At 41.1% G+C, this 22,887-nt stretch overlaps 1 protein-coding gene across 1 annotated transcript; it reads left to right on the top strand.

Annotated features, from left to right (window-relative positions):
- Positions 1-13,167: 13,167 nt before the first annotated feature.
- Positions 13,168-22,876, top strand: LOC133475289 (mothers against decapentaplegic homolog 4-like). Its single transcript, XM_061767916.1, has 10 exons — positions 13,168-13,429; positions 14,360-14,664; positions 15,629-15,803; positions 15,885-16,139; positions 17,311-17,418; positions 17,505-17,555; positions 17,910-18,093; positions 18,224-18,392; positions 18,755-18,893; positions 19,655-22,876. The coding sequence occupies exons 2-10, from the start codon at positions 14,425-14,427 to the stop codon at positions 19,864-19,866; spliced, it is 1,533 nt and encodes a 510-aa protein (XP_061623900.1). The 5' UTR covers positions 13,168-13,429; positions 14,360-14,424; the 3' UTR covers positions 19,867-22,876.
- Positions 22,877-22,887: the final 11 nt, after the last annotated feature.

Here is a 22,887-nt window from a genome sequence, read left to right as displayed (position 1 = left end):
GGCGACCGGTTCAGGGTGTACCCCGCCTCCCGCCCAGAGATAGCTGGGATAGGCTCCAGCAGCCCGCGACCCTAGTGAGGATAAGCGGTAACGAAAACGGATGGATGGATGGATGGATGGATGGATGGATGGATGGAATCATTTGTTTGCTTGCCTGAAAATACAAAAGGACAAACGCTTTAACCGGGGGGCTCTGTCGCTGGTGAGGCTGCTTAAAGGAGCTCGTTCTTGTGTGGGCATCCAAACCCATCATTTCCCATGAAAAAACAATGGAAAAAAATGCTAAAGCTAACATCATTTGTAAACAATACATTTTTTAAAAATCCATTTTTTTTAAAAAACATTTTCAATTATTTTCGAGTGAGTCCTCTGCACCACAATTTAGTTTTTTATTGTATGAGTTTCTTTTGCCCATGCATCACTTCTCTACAAAATGTCTTTGCAATCTGTTGTGCAATTTTTGCACAAAACAAAACTAAGTAACTAACAAATTAAAGCATAACCATCACGCAATATGTCAAATTTGTGGCCTGGGGTAGCAATAAGAACAGCCGCATTGAGTTGAATCGATTCATCATCGCAGAAATTTCCCCTGCCGATGGTCGTCATGCGAGAGAGGTCGCGTAACCGCTTCATGGAAACACAGCCATGAAGGGAAAAAAAAAAAACAGGAAGTGGAGAGGAAGGATTATGAACAGCCCAAAGTGATTCTCTACGGCCTGTTGTAAGTGCGACATTGCAAAGTAGCACTAAAGTGTCTCGCCGTTAGTATCTTGATGCTGCGAAGAGCGAGTGACAAAAAAAACATTTGAAAAACGGTTCAAGTTCAAATTGAACAGATTGGAAGACATGATTTTCTCACAAAGGCTTGGACGACGCGGGCGACCGACCCGTGGACGCCCGAACAAAAGGGCACTTGTGTTGAGCGTGGAGGCCCTTTGAGGCGAGTGACGATAAACGGCGTGTCTGTGACGCGACAGAATCGATTCTTGATTTCCCTGTGACGTAATCCTCTTTTTGCTCCGCTTTTGAAAACTGAGAGAATCCCGATACTGCTCATAACCAAGCTGAAAATCAGCATGGAATCACATGACAGCATGTCGGATTAGTTGTTACTGTTAAAGAAATGACCGGCTGGTAGTTCTTTTGCTGGCCTCTTAGAATGAACTTGTTTCTTATAACTATAATTCCGGCAACTAAATCAACTTCTTGAAGGCTTTAACATTCTCAAAAATTTTGAGTTTTGCTGGCAGGGCACCCCCCCCCCCCCCCCCCTCCCCCGCCCCCAAGAGTCGGTCTCCCCACTAGGTCTGATTGATACGAACCCATGCTGTAACACACAGGAGGTCCGCAGCCATTTTGTGTTGAAGCAGCCATTTTAGCTGGTAGTTCAACAGCCTGTGCCTGCCCTCTTGGAATTTCTTATTACTATTATTTCTACAACTAAATCGCCTTTTGGGGGTCTTTATCATACCAAAAATTAGTCAAATTTGACATGCATCCCGAAGATTTATGTATTTCATGTGTCTCAGACATGATCCACACAAGTTTACTCACTAGCGCCCCCTGGAGAAATAGAAGAAATTAGACCCCCGCCACCAATTATTCGGATTAACGTGAAATACAATAGACGTGCTCATCAGGACAAACACAAACGTCTCAAGAATCCCGGCAGTTTTAATTTTCAGGACTTATTATGTCATACGCCGAAAAAGTGAAACATTGACGTTACTTTATAATCTTCAAGAAACACTTTTTTGTTCTCTAATCCCTTGCAAACATACTGACTTTTAAAGACACCAACCAACACATGCCTTTTATGCTTTGAGGCAAAAAGCGCTAATCAATTGTCAAGCGCGTTGGCTACAAGCAAATAAATGCACACCTTAAACAGAATATACTTGGCTGGAAATCTGTCTGTGTATTACTAGTACACTTGTTGGACAGATTTCCTGTGCTAAGAAGGGAACAAAGTGCTACAGTGGATGCAAAAATGCACCAAACCCGACTGACGCATTAAGTGTGCGTGCGGTGTGTTGACTGCGGGGACAAAAACATGTTTAATAATTTAGCATCATTCATATGTCTAGTATAAATGCTTCAAATCTGGTAGCAATCGGACGAAACAATTAGGACAAATTTGATTGTGAAGGACCCGTGAAAATGGCCAAAATGACCCTAATGTGTGACTTTTTTGGTTGAAGAATAATAACTTTTTTGAAACAAATCTATTTTTTTTCTTGAAGAAAAGGACAGCTTGTTTCCTACAAACACAGACTTGTTCCCTCGAAAAATACTTTTTTTTTAATAAAAAAAAGTTTTTCCAAAAAAAGTTCAAAAGTTATTTTCTTTTCTTTGTCAAATCTTACTTTTTTTTCACAGAGATAGTAACATCTTTTTCTTGATTTTTTAAAAATTCTTGACTTTGACTTTTTTCCCCCCTTGAAAGAATATTAATACTTTATTATCAAAATATCAGTTTTCTTGAAAAGGTATATTTCCGAACAAAAGTACTTATGTTCCTAACAAAAAATAAATGTTTTCCCTCAAAATAGAATTACTATTTAAAAATTCTTGTAAAAGTATTTTTGCAAATAAAATACAACTTATTTTTTGAAAAATAAAGTCTTTCCAGTAAAAATATGATTTATTCCTCAAAATAAATTAATTCTTTTTATTGACAAATATCTTTTTTCCATGACAAAACACCTTTTTCCCAATAAATAAGGACTTTTCCAAACAAAATATGACTTTGTTCCCCTCAAAATAGAACTTTTTCTTAAAAAAAGGTGACTCCCCCAAAAACAGTTTTTTCAGAACAAATGGGTTAGGGTTAGGGTTAGGGTCAAACTTTTTTTCACTGTTTCCTACAGAAACAATCATTTTTTTCTCCAAAATGATAGCTCTTTCTTGAAAAAAGCAACTTTTCTTCAAAAATGAAGACTTTTTTCCAGGAAACAATATGTTTTTCCCCACCTCAAATTATGGTGACTTTTTCTAAAAAAACGTTTTGGGACAGATTTTCTTTGCTAAGATGGCAACAAAGCGGCACAGTGGCTGCAAAACGTCAGCAAACACTGCTTATGCATTACGTGTGCATGCACACTCATGCGCACGCTGTGTGCGTGTGTGTGTGTGTGTGTGTGTGTGTGTGTGTGTGTGTGAAACACTCCCTGGAGAATTAGCGCCTAATGAAAGGGAGACAGACTTAAGTCCTGGCCAGACTGGGGTAGCGTGACGACATGCCACACTGACTTGTGTTGCCCTTCAATGTTTCAAACCCCATTATAAGCTCCCAGGATGGAGGACGTTTTGGGACAAAACTGTCTATGAAATGGTGTGCGTGTGTGTGTGTGTGTGTGTGTGTGTGTCTGTGTGCATGTTTGGGGTCAAAACCCCCAATTGTCAGGTCCCAGTGTGATAGCTGTGAGCACTTCAGCAGGGATCTGGATGCTCGAGTAGTTAGCAATGATGCATGTGACACCAGTGGTGCAGATTTTCAAGCCCACATCAGTGAAATTGCTTTTCCACAAGCCAAAGAAAAAAAGTTGCTTCAAGGAAAAATGCTGTTGCTCAGACAACCGGACGAAAGCCCCCCATCCCACACCACCCTCCCCCGCCGCAAAGCTTTCAAAAATAAATCAATATAACAAACTAGGTGTTTTCGTGCATTTTTACGTTGTATGCAGTCCATTTCAATATAGCCTGTGCAGTGAAATGCAGCTTTTTAAATCAAGGCCTGCACTCCAGTTGCACTTTTAAAGAAACAGGTGATTGCAACTTCATTATGGATTATTACGGAAACGCGAGAAATTATGAAGTCACACATCATTATGAAGTTGATCAGTTTTCTTGCGAAAACACCGGTACTTATTTTTACGTCCAAATGTATCATAACAAGCGGCCAGGCTTACGTAGTACAGTTTGAAGGAAATGTGCCTGTGTACATTTCTGTGAGGTTATTGATGGCCTGGAAGGTGGACATCAGTATTTTATATTGGATGCAGTATTGGTTGTTGTTGCAGGGCTGGAGTGATGTGGTGAGTGAGGTGAGTGGGTTCTGGAGAACGGAGGCCATTGATGTTTCGTAAGGGAAAGTACATAGTTTACATACATCGTTTTGAGTTTTATGGCGACGCGTCAAATTTCGCAACCGTGCTCCACACACTCGCAATTTAGTGTCGCACAATCGGCTAGTGTGTGAATCTACTTTGACAGCATTCGGACAAAATCTTCGAAGTGAATGGGCAAAATGACCCTAAAATGGCAGCTTTAAACCAAAATGGTGGAATTCCTGTGTTTTTTTTGGGTGTGGCTACTTGAGACTTTTTTGTGGTTCTACTCATGATAGACATCCATCCATCCATCCATTTTCTCCATCGCTTATCCTCACTAGGCTGGAGCCTATCACAGCTATCTTCGGGCGAGACACCCCGAACTGGTCGTCAGCCAATCGCAGGGCACATATAAACAAACAACCATTCACACTCACATTCACACCTATGGGCAATTTAGAGTCTTCAATCAACCTACCATGCATGTTTTTGGGATGTGGGAGGAAACCGGAGAGCCCGGAGAAAACCCACACAGACACAGGGAGAACATGCAAAGTCCACACGGGTGGGGCCGGGATTTGAACCCCGGTCCTCGGAACTGTGAGGCAGATGTGCTAACCAGTCGCCCACCGTGCCGCCCCCATAATAGACATATCCACCAAATTTTATACTTTTTTTTTCTCAACAAATATGATGCTTTTCCGTAGTTAAAAAAAAAAAAGATTTTGGAACGAATTGTAATTATAATTTATTTTGCTCAAAGAGTATGACTATTCAAACAAATTCATCAACAAATGTGCTTTTGTTTTTCAAAAAAAAAAAATGTTTCCTTGAAAATTTTATCTTTTACTTCCAAAATATGTATTTATTTCTTCTAAAAAAGTTGTTTTTTTCTTGAAAATAATGACTTGTCTAAAAAAAAAAAAAAAACTTTGCCCCAAAAACTAATTTCCTTTTTCCTGAAAATGTGTATTTCTTTCATTCATATCAACATTCAAAAATTGCATATTCTTATCACTTTTTTAAAAACATGACTTTTATTCTGAACAAATTTCTTTTTCTTCTCAAAAAGTAACTTTTCTCAATGTGACTTTTTCTTGAAAAAAAAACTAAAAAAATAAATTTTTCTTGAAATTACTTTGACTTTTTCCCCCAATTTTTTTTTACCTTTTTTGTCCCTTTTTTTCAGTGTAACCCTAATACTCCTTCGTACAATTGCATATATGGTGTGTGTGCACGTGTGTGAAAACACAGAAGGAAGTGCAACATCGGCCATGATGCAGGCATATGTGTGTGTGTGTGTGTGTGTGTCTGTGTGTATTTCCTGATTGTGGGTGGGCCCATTAGCCCACAACCTCTCATAGCTTATGGGTCAGCGTTGAGGGGGGAAAAAGAAAAGAAAAATATTCCGAACCACAACTCCCTGCCTACGCTCGCATACAAAGTCTTACCACAATGACCGCAACGTTGTGCCAAACTATACATGCATTAATACAGACACACAGAAAACACCCTGATCGTGTGACGCACATCATAAGAAACATTTCTCACTTAAAACAAACACCCCGACGCGCGCGCATGTGTGTGTGTGTGTGTGTGTGTGTGTGTGTGTGGCTTGCTTTGTTGAAACTTGACCCTAATTCAAAGCATATGATGGGACCGCTGTTTGATCTTTGCGTGTGTGTGTGTGTGTGTGGTCATACAATTACTTAACATATGTGATAGGTTAATGGTCACATGCACACTTTTTCCGTTTTTATTTTTATCAAGAATTAGCCGGTGCTGAGCAACTTGGAGAGTTTTTGATACGGCTCACTAAATTGTAAAAAGGGATTATTCCGCTGAGGGCCAAAATCTTGCCAAGTACTTCAGTGTGTCCGATTGAGTGTGAGGTCAAGAGGTATTTATCTTGGACATCATCTTTTTATGTGGTATGGAAATTTTACACTGTCAAATTCAGAACATTGTGTGACAGAACTTGAATTTTTCAGTCCAAACATCACATTATACACTCGTGAGGCAAATTCTTTTTTGGGGGGTTTGACATCGACAGATTAACAGATAAATGTCAACATCAACAGTTCAGCTTTTATTTCCAAGTATTTACATCTGGATATGTAACACAACTCAGAAGACAGCATTATTAGAAACAAAAGACAAACATTTTAGGTGACAAAAGGTTTTGGTGTATATTACTGGACTTAAAATGGACTGAAGTGAATAAAACTTAATATTTAGTTGAAAATCGTCTGCCTGCTATAATGATATCAAACTTGTGACCCACTAACATCACCAAAGTTTTGCTTTGGTGATGCTTTTTTAGGCTTTTAGTTTTTAGTAAAAATGCATGCTCTCTCGGGTTTAAGTCGGCACTCGTCTTGCAATCGGACAAAATCTCATGTCGGTCTTTGAAGGGCCCCTGGAAATGGCCGAAATGACCCTAAAATGCCAGCTTCAAACCAAAAATGGTAGAATTTCTCTTTTCGGGCACAGGTTCTTGAGACTTGCATAGGGGTCAAACCCGAGGCCCAGGTGCCAGATGTGGCCCGCCACATCATTTTATGTGGCGAAAGCAAATCATGCTCGTCAACTTCCGTGATTTTGGTTCAAATCTGTACCCAAATTCCAAATTGTCATAATAATAAACAATCATGTTGAGATATTGCATTTTTCTGTTACCAAACCCTTCCTCTACAGTAACTTAAACAATACTTGAACACACTATTATCCTCGTCTTCTGATTTCAAAACTAGTAATCCCTCAATTTGTTGTGTAATGGTAATAATATGTTTTGGTGATGATTAAACATTTCTATGGTTTCATAGAGGGAAATCATAACTACAATGCGACCTGAGACAAAAAAAGAGTTTGACAACCGTGTTCTAGTGCATTGGTTCCCAACTACTGTCACCGTGGGACCCGCATTTTTCTATTGTTGCTAAATCACGACCCACTTTCAGAAGTTAGGAATAATAAAGAACGTGTATCATTCAAAAATAGTAACAGTAAATAGAATATCATACTTTCAAGCACAACTGCTCATAACTACATGTTGAAAGTGCCTTTCAGAGCACTTTATTAAACAGCGGAGTATGAACATAACTGCATGTACAACATGTATATCGTGACACTGATCTCTTCCTTTTGGGAAAGTGCAACATCACTAGTTTGTCTTCTTTTTAGGAACTGAAGGCTGCAGACCAAAATGACTGTAACAGTTTTAACAGTCTGAATAATTAAGAATCACTATTACGTAAAATCATTTGGTAGCGCTTTTGGTACCACCTTCGGAGCTTAATAGAATGTGCATGTGTTCCTAATGGAGTGTCTGGTGTTCCTGTTGATGTTAAACCACTTAAATGTTTGCCTCACATGAAATATTACCATCCTGCTACAGACTTTAAACACAAATGGAAGCGCAACATCGGCCATTACGCAGCAGGCATATGTGTGTGCGTACGTGCGTGTGCGTGTGTGCATGCATGTGGTTCACCCTGGGGTGATGTGGGGAGGCATTTGGTGGCCATTTAGAAGGATTAGAACTGTCAGACACATCAAGCACAACTAATTATTCTGTTAGCACACTACACTGCGTGTGCGTGTGTGTGTGTGTTAAAAATAGTGTAGAGAAGAAGACAGGGAGATAGAGGATTGACGGAAAACCAGGAAGTTAAATCCAGACAAAATCGTCGCCGTTTAATGCAAACCGTGTATGTCACTTATTTGGGAGTTTTCCAAAAAAAAGCAATTCAAAAAAGTGTTTTCCCGCACGCCTGCTGAACGCTCATGGTGAAATGATACCTTATATGTTCACAATCCAAGGTTGTCAACACTCGTGAAAACAAATTAACAACGGTTCAATTTTGGCAGTGTTGCTAGTCATCGAAAGAGGAGGAGCTAACGATATACATCGCAATATCGATAGTTTTTTGACTCAGTGAAAATATACCCTTGTTGGCAATCATTGCCTCAAAACATTACGGTTGCAACACAAGTTTGTTGACACTTCGGTCATTAAAATGAAGTAACAACGGTCAGGGTCCATTTTTGGCAATGTTGGGAGTCTTGAAAAAAAAATGGCGTTCGTGTTTAACGAGAGAAGTTCCAATCTTCTTTTCCTTTGGGCTTGTCCCTTTAGGGGTCGCCACAGCGCGTCATCCTTTTCCATGAGAGCCTATCTCCTGCATCCTCCTCGAACACCAACTGCCATCATGTCTTCCCTCACGACATCCATCAACCTTCTCCGTGGTCTTCCTCGAGCTCTCTTGCCTGGCAGCTCCATCCTCATCATCCTTCTACCAATATACTCACTCTCTCTCCTCTGGACGTGTCCAAACCATCGAAGTCTGCTCTCTCTAACTTTGTCTCCAAAACATCGAACCTTGGCTGTCCCTCTGATGAGCTCATTTCTGATTTTATCCAACCTGTTCACTCCGAGAGCGAACCTCAACATCTTCATTTCCGCCACCTCCGGCTCTGCTTCCTGTTGTCTCTTCAGTGCCACTGTCTCTAGTCCGTACATCATGGCTGGCCTCACCACAGTTTTATAAACTTTGCCCTTCATCCTAGCAGAGACTCTTCTGTCACATAACACAAGTGACACCTTCCTCCTCTTACTTCGGCTAATCTTCATTCCTCTGCTTTCCAGTGCATGCCTCCGTCTTTCTAACTGTTCCTCCACCTGCTCCCTGCTTTCACTGCAGATCACAATGTCATCTGCAAACATCATGGTGCAGGGGGATTCCAGTCGAACATCATCTTTCAGCCTATCCATCACCACTGCAAACAGGAAGGGGCTCAGGGCTGATCCCTGATGCAGTCCCACGTCCACCTTAAATTCGTCTGTCACACCGACAGCACACCTCACCGCTGTTCTGCTGCCCTCGTACATGTCCTGTATTTTTCTAACCTGCTTCTCTGCCACTCCAGACTTCCGCATGCATTACCACAGTTCCTCTCTGGGTACTCTGTCATAGGCTTTCTCTAGATCTACACAATGTAGCTCCTTCTGACCTTCTCTGGACTTTTCCATTAACATCCTCAAGGCAAATAATGCATCTGTAACGAGATAAGCTACAATACATTGTGTTATTGAAATTTTGGGACATAAATCAGACCTGGTTTCGCTAAAATACCTTCGTTGGTAACCCATCCATCCATCCATTTTCTGAACCGCTTCTCCTCACTAGGGTCGCGGGCGTGCTGGAGCCTATCCCAGCTGTCATCGGGCAGGAGGCGGGGTACACCCTGAACTGGTTGCCAGCCAATCGCAGGGCACATCGAAACAAACAACCATTCGCACTCACAGTCATGCCTACGGGCAATTTAGAGTCTCCAATTAATGCATGTTTTTGGGATGTGGGAGGAAAGCGGAGTGCCCGGAGAAAACCCACGCAGGCACGGGGAGAACATGCAAACTCCACACAGGCGGGGACGGGGATTGAACCCCGCACCTCAGAACTGTGAGGCTGACGCTCTAACCAGTCAGCCACCGTGCCGCCTTCGTTGGTAACCATCTGCTCAAAAAGATTACATTCATAATCCAAGCTTGTTGGAATTAAAAAGAGGAATGATGGTCAGCTCCATTCTTGATTGGGTCTTCGAAACAGGAGCAGTCAAACATTTGTAATGACATAATAAAACGCGTTTTTGTTGGCTGTTTAGCAACCAAAAGAAGAAGATAAAGATTTGCATCACTTCAACAGCAGTATTGACACCTGATGGTAGCGTATTGATAGGGGACCGTGAGCGATAATCATACGATACATTGTGTTATTGATTTGTTTTTTGACTACAATAAATCAGACTTGGATCAGTGAAAATATACAGTGTAGGCAATAATCTCCTTCAAACACTACAATAACTTGAGGTTGTTGCAACTTTGGTTCATTAAAACAAACTGACAGCATTCCAATACAGAGTGAATGGAGATGGTGTGATCTAAAGTGGAAGTATGCGTTTTGAAAACAGTTCTAGCAGACAATGAAGATACTTGTTGTATACTGCACGTGCACTTATAAACCATTTGGCTACATGAGGGCAGGAGAATCTCAAAATCTTTTCAGCCAGAACGATCGTAAAATGGAGATGACGGGTTTTCATCCGACAGCGATGACATGCAGTGCGGTTTAGTTGAAATGATGAAGTGCAAAGTGAGTTTAAAAGGAAGAAGAGCAGAAGGGAATGACCTACAGTCGCTCATGTGTGCACGGATGAACGCATTTGAATCCAAACATCCCCAACATGCACCGCTCGCCTACTCCGGGCCTGAATCAGCCTACAGCGTCCAATCAGCTGTGGCCTTTTACCACCTCGCCGCGGGCATTCTGTGTGTGTGTGCGTGTGTTTGCACGAACACACACACACACACATCTGTTTGTGTGTTTGCAAATAGCTCCCCTCCTCACTACACTAGACTGCCGCCCCGATTTATCTTCAAACAGACAGCTCACCTCCACCATCTCCCGTCTCCTCGCTTTTGCATCCATCCCTGAACGCTCGCCACCACGTCCATCCGTCCATTTCTCCTCCATCTGCGTTCGCTTCCCGCTGGCCTCGACAGTTTCCTGACTCGCGCTGGAGTGGAAAGATTTCAAGATCATGTGATGAACTGTGGTTTGAACGGAAAATGCTGAGGCGTTCAGACGGTGCGATGAAAAATTTAGGCGGGAGACACGCATGACTGAAGATGTTCACGTTTGGTTAAGCAAAGTTTGGCGAGGACTCGGTTCGAGTGTATGTGACTCTCGTGAGGGCCAAACAAGGCAAAGACTGCTGTTTGACAAGAGGAACGATCATACTGGTGCACAATGCTAACATGGGTCCATCCATTTTTCATATCGCTTACCCTCTTCGGGGTCGCTGGGAAGCAGTTTAAGTTGGACACTGTACAAAGGGGACATTTTATGGGAAAGTTTCATGTTTAATGGCTTGTAAACAAATCATTGGGTCTTTCAAGTGACATTAAACAATTTACATACATATGTAAACACTATGTCAAAGTCAAACGGTAAGCAGAGCTGCACTGAGATTTTGTTGGATGCACATCTTAGCGTATTCTAATTTGTATAGCACCTTTCTTAATCAAAGACGCTTGATAGGTGGCACATCCTGGAACGTTCGGCAAAGTTGTCGATGCGGGAACGGGAGGGTTGTATTTGGTGACGTGTCCGCTACAAGTACAATTTGGCAGTTTGGTTATGAAGCGCTGCATCCATGAGTGAAATTATGATCCAGGGTGTTTAAAGACAATTTATTCTTCAATTAATGTAACGTATGTTTTTGTAAACATCAACGATAATTTAGTAGTCAGTGAAGATGGTTTTGTCAACAATGAAGAACACAATGATGTCTTCAAAGAACCTAACGTACGTTTGAGTAAACATCAAAGACAGGGAACCTAACATATATGGTTTTAAGAACATCAGACGATTTTGTCTTCAATGTATAGAATATACTTTTTTCATTAACAGCAAATAATAATAATCTTCTGTTTTTGTGAACCAAGACAAGTCAGTTGTCAGTGAACCTATTATGCCTGTTCTTGAACTTGCTCGTCAACAAACATGTTTTTACTACTGAAGACAATGTTGTCTTCAAAGAACCTGACATACTGCATGTTTTTCTAAACATCAAAGACAATTTAGTCGTCAAAGAACCTCTCTTACATGTTTGTGTAAACAACAAACACAATGATTTTGTCAGTGAACCCAGCCTGCATGTTTTTGTAAGCCTGAAAGACAACTTTGTTGTCAACAAACATGTTTTTGTCAACAATTAACACAAAGTTGTCTTCAAACAACCTAACACATGTTTTTTTTAAACATCAGACAATTTAGTCTGCAATAAACCTCTCTTGCATGTTCCAAATAAAATTTAGAGTGAACTCAATTGATGCTTTTGTCAACAATGAAGACAATTTAGTCGACAAGGAATCCAATAAATATTAAAGAATCAATGAAGCTACCGTACATGTTTTTGCAAACATAGCAGATGGAGATTGCTCTTTGCCAAGCAGTTTTAAATTTAGTGAGTCAAACCAGAAGCACGAGGAGGAGGAGCCTGATGTGCGGAGTGGAGAAGATTAGCAGTGAGTGACCTGCATGCGCTGTCACTCTCCAGCGTTTCCAGGCCTGACGGAGCGAGACAGTCACATCACATCACTGACACTCCTCTCGGGCTTGTCCATTTGTATTTGCCTTTGTGACTCTGTCTGGAGTCACGTTGCGCAAAAAGACATCATTTACACACGCACATAAAGCTGTCTAAATCAACCCTGCATGCATCAGCAGCATGGACACGGTGAAAACATCCTGTTTGTGTTTTTTTCATTTTTATTTGTTTGTGCGTGTGTGCTACTAACACTGAATGCAGTTTGTACTTGCAGGCGCGCCGCCAGCCGCTCCACATGACAAAACCTCACTGCTGCTGATATGAGCATAAACAGCTCAGCAACAACGAGGAACTGACTTGTTAATGTGTGCCAGGTGAAAATCTTCAGATTTAAAGCTTAATCATCCTTTTTTTTCCTCCTGCATGTGACATTCACATGATCTGGAAGGGAAACACACAAAATGAGGTATATGATTTGCAGCAAATTACTGAAAATAATGGGATTTCTTTGCCATTAATTGAATTCACAATTTTGCTTCTTTTACTGTTGTAGTTTTTATATTTTCTTATTTATATGACCTTATAGGCACAAATTATAGCTACTTACTGCACCCTGTTGGTGAATACGGGGAATTATACGGCACAAGGTGCAGACATAAAAGTTACATTAATAATTGTTGATTTTTATTTTATTTTTTTGCCATTTGTTTCCATTTACAGGAACAACTATTTAGTGTGATTGGCATGTGTTTAGGTTTTAAATTAAGAATGCTTCTGAAATATTTTTTGGTGGGTGTGGGGACAACTTTGACGATTTTTTTTCCCTTTTTGCCTAAAATAGGGGCAGAAAAAATATCTATATATCTATATGAGGCAACAAGAACAGTTCAGTTGCGATGGATTCACTGCCCTGAGAATTCAAGCTGTAGTTCACCCTCCTTTGCTTGGGGTGGCACTAATGCGCCACCTACCAAAACCCGTCACATAACAAACACGAAGAAGAAGCGGATGCACTGGATGGGAACTTACCAGAAGAGAGCTGTGATTTTTCTTTTTTTTTTTTTTTTTCCTTCTCCCCTCATACCTTCCCGTCTTGAAGGACGCGACAGTGCTTTTTTTATGGACAACACTTGCTTAGCCGTGTGAATTGTAAATACCGAATCAGCAGAAGAAGGACGCAATTTCGGGGACCTACACACACACACACACACACACACACACAAAAAGGAGTTGCCACAGCAGCTAGCGCAAGGGAGCGGAAAGTAAGTACTGGCGTCACAAATACAGATTAAATGGTACGATAAAGAACATTACGATTAGAGATTTTCAAATACACCAATAGCTGTTTGCGTTGTTAGAAAAAAATGGAAATATAACGCGCCTAATGCAGCATAGCTAAGCTAATGTTTTTTTTTTTTTTTTTTTTTAGACGAGTCAGTCAACAATTGCTAATGAGCATATTTGCTTCCGGTCAGCAACTGCAGCAGTAAAATTTAAAATTTTAAAACTCACCGAAATATATTCAAACTTATGTATACATTTATTTTAAAATGTTTTACATCTATTGAGTACAGAACGAAAAAAACCAAAAACTTTTAAGTGGAAGTTGACGGCCTCTGCTAACAGGTCCGCTTTTTGGCTAGTGAGAAGCTTTTATTTTGAAGTGAAGGAGCGGTCACGTCCCTCAAGTGATGACTGCAGCTTCCAGCGTATGAATTTGTATTGTACATTCAGCTGAAAATGTTTTTTTCTTTTTTTTTTTAAACACGACATTCATAGGTTTTGAATAAATTAGTATTAAATTAGTATTACATGACTAACAGGTGTTGTAACAATTTAGACGGCCGTAAATTATCCACAATCGAACTAAATTCAAACTGATTTATTTTCCTGCAATTTAGATATTTAGATTGAAATGTTCATAAGTGGGACCTAGTGGGTTTGCCTCACATTCCAGATGTTCTGGGTTTGAATCTCAGCCCTGGAGTTTACATGTTCTCCTTGTACTTCTATGCGGTTTCTGAAGTTACTACGGCTTCTTCCCGCATTCTACATGATAGATTAATTGACGACTTTAAAATTTGTACATAGGTGTGAATATGAATGTGAACGGTTGTTGGTCTGTGCGCTGCGATTGGCTGGTAACCAGTCGAGGTGACTCATTGAATCTGGTGTCTCCTCTCTCCCGTCAGCGTCCTCATGGTGTGTTTCTCCAGTTGCCCACCCGTCGCAGTGTGTCTCACCCTCCCAAACCGAGATGTCCATCGCCAACACGCCCACCAGCAACGACGCCTGCCTGAGCATCGTGCACAGCCTGATGTGCCACCGGCAGGGCGGCGAGAGCGAGAGCTTCGCCAAGCGGGCCATCGAGAGCCTGGTGAAGAAGCTCAAGGAGAAGAAGGACGAGCTTGACTCGCTCATCACCGCCATCACCACCAACGGCGCCCATCCCAGCAAGTGCGTCACTATCCCCAGGACGCTGGACGGACGACTGCAGGTGGGATCAGTCAAGCGCTACAGTCAAGTCGCTTCCTCTGGGTCAAGCGCAACAATTTACTGTGGACACACGGCATATTTCAAACAAATTGGATAAGATTTTAAACTCAATTGGATCAAATTGATCTTTTCAAAGGGTTGCCTATTTTTACATTATGTATTTTTAATTTACACTTTACACTCAAAGATTTTACAAATTTTGTCACCAATTAAAAATGTATAATTTGTTTTTCTCAGTGGTTCTAATTTTATGGAAATATCTGAAATGTAATAGATAAATAGATTAATTTGCAATGGGAATATTTTTTACATAGATTAATTTGCAATGGCAATATTTTTTATTAGTCTTATCATAATTCCAAATAAAATAATTTCTTAATGTAATGGGATTGTATTTCTAATTTGTATTACTTAATGCCCCCCCCATATTTGTTCTGGTAATTGTTTGTTTAAAATGTTTGGAGCAATTAAATTAGATAATATTTTACAGAAAATGTGTTAACATTTATTTTTAGTATTGCCTATACTTATAATTTACTAATAATTTCAAAATCTGTTCACCATTTAAAACGATTGCTTTTTTGCTAACATTTTTCAATCAAATTGGATGCAATTTCACAAACATTTAATGAAATGAAATCATTTATCACTATAAATATTCTTTTTGAATTTAAAATCAGTAAAAAATAAAATATAGTTTTGAAATGCATTTTAAAGGTAAGTCAATTTCTAGTTCAATGTGCACATTCTCACTCTCTTGTTTGGAAAAAAAAAAAGTGTTAGTGAATTGACTTCCCATTCTTCGCTCTGCCCATAAGTCTAGAAAATCTCAGTAATTTCTCATCTGAACAAAGGTGATTTGTATACTAAACTTAGGGAGAAAAATAGCATCCCTCCTCAATTTGGAACACCTCAAATTGAAATGTTATCTTGTGATTCCGTGTGTTATTTGTCGCTCCTTCCAGGTGGCCGGACGCAAGGGTTTCCCACACGTGGTCTATGCCAAGCTGTGGCGCTGGCCCGACCTGCACAAGAACGAGCTGAAGCACGTCAAATACTGCCAATACGCCTTCGACCTCAAGGCCGACAGCGTGTGCGTCAATCCCTATCACTACGAGCGGGTGGTCTCACCCGGAATCGGTGAGACTGTGTTCGTATTTTTTAATATTACAACTAAATGCTTATATTTGCTCATATTTACTTGCTTTATGTTCCCGCCAGACATATCCGGACTGAATCTCACGGGCTCCAGGCCCGGCTCGGCGCTGATGGTCAAAGACGAGCACGATTTCGACGGCCCCCAGAGCCTGCCCGCCATGGACGAGGGCCGCTCCATGCAGACCGTCCAGCACCCTCCGTCGGGGGGCCGCCCTGGACCCTCCGACTTATTCGCCCCCACCAACATGCTTCCGCCCGCCGAGGCGTCCACCTCCGCCTCCACATCGTCGTTCCCCACTGTCGCTACAGGATCGGCTAGTAAGATTCCCTTATTTTTATTGTATTATTTTCTCTGGATCCATCCCATCTACTTGTGTATTGTTTACAACTTGGCATCAAAACAATGCAGATTTTTGTATAGGCACCTCAAGATTGTCGGTAATGCTTTTATTGTCTGTATTTAATAACCACTAATAATGTGTCAATTTCACTGTTAGTTTGGATAAATTTTATTAACCTGCTGCAACCTCCTTTAAATCCTCTGTACTCACTCTTTCTTATAATTTTGAATTATATTCTATAATTTATATTTTGGGTAATTTTTTAGTAATAAAATAGGATAAGATTTTACTATTTATAATATGCATAATTTGTTTAAAAACAATCCTTTATAGTTTGAAATCATTATTTCATCCATTAAAATGATTTTTATATTATTATTATTCAAAATGTAATGATCCATGACAGTGGATAAATACAAATTATTATAATTGATAGTAATTTGACTTAGAATTTTAAGTACCTATTTCACCTGTTCGGATATTTCCAATCATTTTTTGTCAGTCAAATTAGCTGTTGTTCATCATTTATTATCATTTTACTTGTTTTCTTCACCGATTACATTAGCATTTTTTTAATGACTAAAATTGGATGTGGTTTCACAAAGGCGAAAGGTTTCTTTCTTTCTTTATTTAATTGTTGTATTCATAGACACGGCGGATCACCACATATTCGAGGGTCACCTGCTCGTGGATTTTTGGGGGAACCTATCCCCATTAGTCACGTAAACCCTTGCTTATTCTCGGGGGTTTCCAGCGTCAGTTATTTGCGGATTTTCCCTAGCCGCAGCCGCAAATTGCAAGGGCCTGCTGTAATTTAAAATAATTATTTCACGAGTTAAAATGCAGTGGTGTGAACAAGTGTTTGTTTACCCCCTTCCTGATTTCTTTTTTTGCATGTTTGTCAGACGTAAATGTTTCCCATCATCAAACAAATTTCAATATTAGTCAAAGACAGCACAAGTAAACACACAAAATGCAGTTTTTAAATGAAGGTTTTTATTATGGAAGAAAAAAAATCCAAACCAACAGTGAGAACAACCACATATATGATGCCTATTGTGTCTTTGGGGGGGGGGGGATATATATATATATATATATATATATATATATATGTAGTTCTTTACAAGTTCATTTCCCCCGCACATCAGGTGGCAACACTGTCTGGTCAAGGAACAGCAGCTTCACCCCCAACACGCCGCACCACAGCAACGGTCACCTGCAGCACCATCCCCCCATGCCGCAGCCGGCGCACTACTGTGAGTCAGAGACCCAAAGGAAACCGTGCGCAGTACGTAATTCCAAAGCTGTTGGTGGTCCTTGAATGCCTCGCTCTTGTCCTCAGGGTCAGTCCACGATGAGTTTGCCTTTCAGCCGCCCATATCTAACCATCCTGGTGAGTACACACAATGAAAAGTAGTGTGTGTTACATTACTCATTCAGTGCTGCTGTTTTGGTTAGCAACAGAGTTCAAGTGGGCTCCACGGTTTAAGGTGTGAGTGTGTGTGTGCAACAACGTTTTTGAACTGATGTGATTATAGTTGCTACCTGGTTCCTTTTTCCTGTAGGGAAAAGCGAGGAGAGCGTTTATTTCTCTTAAACAGATAGAGGACCTGGCGTATAATACCTCTCAGTATGGTGTTGTGTTCTAGCGTTGTAGTTTTTTTTTTATACAGCGCTTGCATTGGATCTCATTAGACGAGGTGTACCCAATGAAGTGACTCAGTTTAAGGGTTTAACTGCGTTGCAGCTCCGGACTACTGGTGCTCCATCGCCTACTTCGAGATGGACCTGCAGGTGGGCGAGACCTTCAAGGTGCCGTCGTCGTGCCCCGTCGTGACCGTGGACGGCTACGTGGACCCGTCGGGCGGCGACCGGTTCTGTCTGGGCCAGCTCAGCAACGTCCATCGCACGGAGGCCATCGAGAGAGCCAGGTAGTGACCGTCACGCAAGCTTTATTTCAACTGTGCAGCCCATGTTTTAAGTAACATTAATAATATAGTACAATACAAAAAAAATTAGAAGTTAAAGACCATCAAATGCAATATTTGACTCATCCATCAGGCTTCACATCGGCAAAGGCGTGCAGCTGGAGTGCAAAGGTGAAGGCGACGTGTGGGTGCGCTGCCTCAGCGACCACGCCGTCTTCGTGCAGAGCTACTACCTGGACCGCGAGGCCGGTCGAGCGCCCGGGGACGCCGTACACAAAATCTACCCGAGCGCTTACATCAAGGTGAGCAGTTGCTCACCTGTCCTTGTTCTGGCCCCGCCACAGCAGTGGGTTCTGCACTGTGGGAATTGGCAAATAATCGCAGACTGCTGGAGCCAGTTTTTGTTTTGTTTTTTTCTTTGACTGGTTTTCCCTCACCCCAAAAATGCGCATTCTAAAATAAAAGACAATTTAAATCAATTAAGGTGGCAGACTAATTTCATTCAGCGCACTCATCTGTTTTGCTGCAAGCGTCTTTGCCGCCTCCTTAAGTCCAAAGCACGTCATTAGCAAATAGTCACGCTCTAAACGTCATTGTGGTGTAACAAAGTCGACAAGTGTGTCCAAACACTCGTGTCTAATGATGTGTATTTGTTGTGAGTCAGGTGTTCGACCTGCGTCAGTGTCACAGGCAGATGCAGCAGCAGGCGGCCACCGCTCAGGCGGCAGCTGCTGCGCAGGCGGCCGCCGTGGCCGGAAACATCCCCGGACCGGGCTCGGTGGGAGGCATCGCACCCGCCATCAGTAAGTTTGAACCCCGAAGAGACATTTTAGAATATTCCCTTGTCATCTGTCTTCATTTAATTAGCCCACAATGGCAAAGCAACCCCCCCCCCCCCCCCCCCCCAAAAAAAAAAGTCCCTCTGAAAACAATAAGTGATTGAATTGAAGTGAAAACAATGACAAAAACCTTTTGTCCCTGGGGTTGCCGCCAGATAATTGAACCACTGAGCGCTACAGTGGGCTAACTTCATTTTTGTCATTTTGCGGCAGTGTCATTTACAGTTTTATGGCTGAAATCAAGTTTGGGGGATTTCTATGTTGGTGATTTATGTGGCACTGATTAGTTCTTCTGGATACTTGTAATCAGGATGTCTTGTTCTTCTGGATCTTTGTTTTAAATGTGGTTTTCCTGTTTTTTCCCTCCCCAGATTCTTTTTTCTATTAGTTGGAAGATAAAAAAAATAACATTTACTTTACTAACATGCAAGTACTACTGACTTTCAGTCTTTTATCAGTTGCTGAACCTCACTGGATGAATGGGTCTGGCCTTCTTGGAAACGGGAGTTGGCCCAATGTTGTACTGATGAATCGGGAAGAGTGCAATAATGGATTGGCCTCATATGGGAAAAAATAAATTGGAACTAAACTTTGATTTAGACCAGTAGTCATCTAAGAGATACTCCTCTGTACATTGCTGCACTTAAATTAAAAATGACAGAAATTGAGTCAGCCCACTGTAGTTCTCAGTGCCTCAACTGTGGCGTGTGTGTTTTTGTCTGCAGGTCTGTCAGCAGCGGCCGGCATCGGCGTGGACGACCTCCGACGCCTGTGCATCCTCCGCATGAGCTTCGTGAAGGGCTGGGGGCCCGACTACCCTCGGCAGAGCATCAAGGAGACGCCGTGCTGGATCGAGATCCACCTGCACCGCGCCCTGCAGCTGCTGGACGAGGTGCTGCACACCATGCCCATCGCAGACCCTCAGCCGCTCGACTGAACTCGCCACAAGAGATGGGACTCTTTTTGCTTTTCGGTGTTCTCGTTCTCTTCAGGTGGGTTTTGACTTTTGACGGTGCTGTAGTGTGAACTCAAAATAATGCATATCATCTGAAAGGACAAAATGTGGCTCCATCAGATTGCTGGACTTAACCAGAGTGCTGCGTTTGCCACAAGAGGAACATTTGTGGCTTTTAATAATTTTTTTTTTTAAACCCTTACTCTGGGATTTAGTTGGTTTTATAATTGCTGTTTTACCAGCCACTTCATTAGGTACACATGTACCGTATTAAAAGGCGCAGTCTCAGTTACGGGGTCTATTTCTGTATTTAACACATACATAAGGCGCACCGTATTATTGGGCGCAGGCATGGTCAAACATACGCTAGCTTAAAACATACGGTAGCATGCATACACGCTAAAACAATGTTTTTAAAAAGGCAACGGGAGCAAAACTGAGTTCGGTTGTACTTTATTGAAGTATTTAACAATGTACTCAGGTTATTTTTTGATCAATCCTCATCTACAAATCCATCAAAGTCCTCATCTTCTGTATCCCAAATGAACAGCTGGGCAAGTTCTCCATCAAACACGCCAGGTTCCCTCTCGCCATTGTCGGAGTCGGTCTCGTTGCCGTGCGGCTCCTCAGAAATGATGCCGGCTTGATGCAAGCATACACGTTAGCCCAAGCATCCACAATCCATTCACAAATGGTGGCGTAACTCGCCCGCCGCTGCCTCCCAGTCTTAGTAAAGCTGTGTTCGCCCTCTCCCACGCCGCTCGCAACTTCACTTTGAACGCCCCGTTTACACGGATGTCCAGCGGTTCGTCAAGCCTCCCGGAATGATGGCAAGCTCCGAGTTATTGCACTCAGTCCAATGGTGACTGTAGAGACGCTTCTCCCGGCTGTTCTTTGCTACTTAATCCATTGCCACCTCGTCTTGCTTCCGCGGAAACTCAGCTTCGTCTTCTTGACTTGGCGATGCTCGTTTTCCTGCTTCCTCCACTTGCGAACCACGCATTCGTTGATCTTGAATTCCCTCGCGGCTGCTCGATTCCCATGTTCCTCCGCGTAACTGATAGCTTGCAGTTTAAACTGTGCTTCGTAAGCGTGTCTCTTCGTAGGTGCCATTTTCGGGGGTCCTTAGCCAAACCGATGCACATACCGGAACTATATACTTACTGAGGGCGTGTCTTTATTGTCCCCCGTCACACGCACCCTTTACGTCCGCATGCTGTCCTCAGTCACGTCTGCCTTCCTCTATGTAAGCAGCGTGTCGACAGGAAATGCTCCCAGTCAGTCAAGCGGAGCGCTCATTAAAGTCACACAACAACATTAACAGATTTTGGAACTCGGTGCACAAATAAGGCGCCCCGTCCATTTTGGAGAAAATTTCAGACTTTTAATTGCACCTTATGGTCGTGAAAAATCTAACATCAGTTAGTTATATATTTTCAGATGTATGGTAAGGAGTATTAAGGCCACATTGTAAAGGACAAAAAAAAAAGTATAACGAGAATAAAGTCAATTATTTTTGAATAAAGATGGGGTTTTTTTTCTTAAGGTTGGTTTGTTGCACAATAAATTAGAAGTTAACAAGGGGGGGAAATAATTGTGGGTGAAAGTCATAAAATTGGAAGAATAGTTGGATATTTTCAACTACAAGTTATGTTATGAGGACAAAGTGGCACTATTATGAGAAGTTTGAATGTTACGTGGAAAAGAGACAAACTTAGATCAGTTGAATTGTATCAGAGTGAAAGGCTCAACACTGAATAGAAAAAAAAGGTATCCGAGATTGAACTTGTAATTATTTTAGGTGGATTTTTTTTTCCCCTCGGGAAATAAAGCAGCAATATTATCAGAGGATTATAACGGGGATTTAGGGGAGAAAAGTTGTAAAATTGTAAGAATAGTCGTATCTTTATAAGGAAAAAGTAAGACTATTAGGAGAAAAAAAGATTTTGATCAGGCTGAAATGCGCAATAAGTTGACAAAAAAAGGTTACAGTTGGAAAGTGTTTTCCAAAAAGTCTTTTTTTTTTTTAATGGTTGTGTGTGTGTCCCCAAGATGTAAAGGGGTAATATTCCAAAAATACAATCATTTTACAAGAGTACTATAATGAGAATGAAGTTGGGATTTTACAATTACTGTATATGAAAGTTGTATCCTATTGAGAAAAGACTAATTTGTTGAGTTATCATGTTGCGAGAATTAAATTAGAATTTGAAGATAAAAGTGGTAATAAAAACACAATATTACGAAAGTAAATTGATTTGGGAGCAAAAAGTGCAGTGCTGCACCGCAGACATTTGTAGTATGAGAATGTTAATCTTATGAGGGAAAAAAAGGTATGAGGTCAAATGGGATGAAAGAATTTTATGATAAAAGGTGTAATTTATTGATTTTGAATTTATGTGAAAAAGGGAGTAATATTACGAGTGTAAGGGTTAGTTACGAGAAGGGAGTAATATTACAAGAAGTCAACAAATGGTAAAACAACGAGAAGAAAGAAAAGCGAGTGTCATTTTAGAAAAAAAGGTAATGTGATGAAAGTTGAGTTAGAATTTTGAGGAATCAATGAAAAACAAGTGTAATGAGAATTACAGAAGGTGGTTTTATTTGTAAAGGCAGAGTTTAACATCTCGTTAAGATTGTGTACCTAATGCTGTGACAAAATAGTAGCTGTAAATCTACATTTCCCAGCCATTTTGATGCTTTTCTTTTTTTTTTAACCGTTTTATGAAATGAATTTTATGTGTTTAGCACTTTGACTTTTTTAGCTGTGTATTTGTATTGGAACACTAAAGATGCGATTTTTGTTTTTCTACCTTTTCACCAACATAACACACGATGTTCCTGTTGTGGTTAGTCGGTTGTATTATTTTGTAATCACTTGTGTATGTAAATAGAAATATAACCTTTGTAGTGCATGCTGATGTCAGTGATCCCACATTTAAACTCAAGTCACTATTACATGAATAAATCAAGTCATCAGTGATACAAACGAGGCTCTCTCGG

Source organism: Phyllopteryx taeniolatus, chromosome 3, assembly GCF_024500385.1.
Source record: "Phyllopteryx taeniolatus isolate TA_2022b chromosome 3, UOR_Ptae_1.2, whole genome shotgun sequence".
Taxonomy (NCBI): domain Eukaryota; kingdom Metazoa; phylum Chordata; class Actinopteri; order Syngnathiformes; family Syngnathidae; genus Phyllopteryx; species Phyllopteryx taeniolatus.
This window is presented reverse-complemented; position numbering and strand designations above follow the sequence as displayed.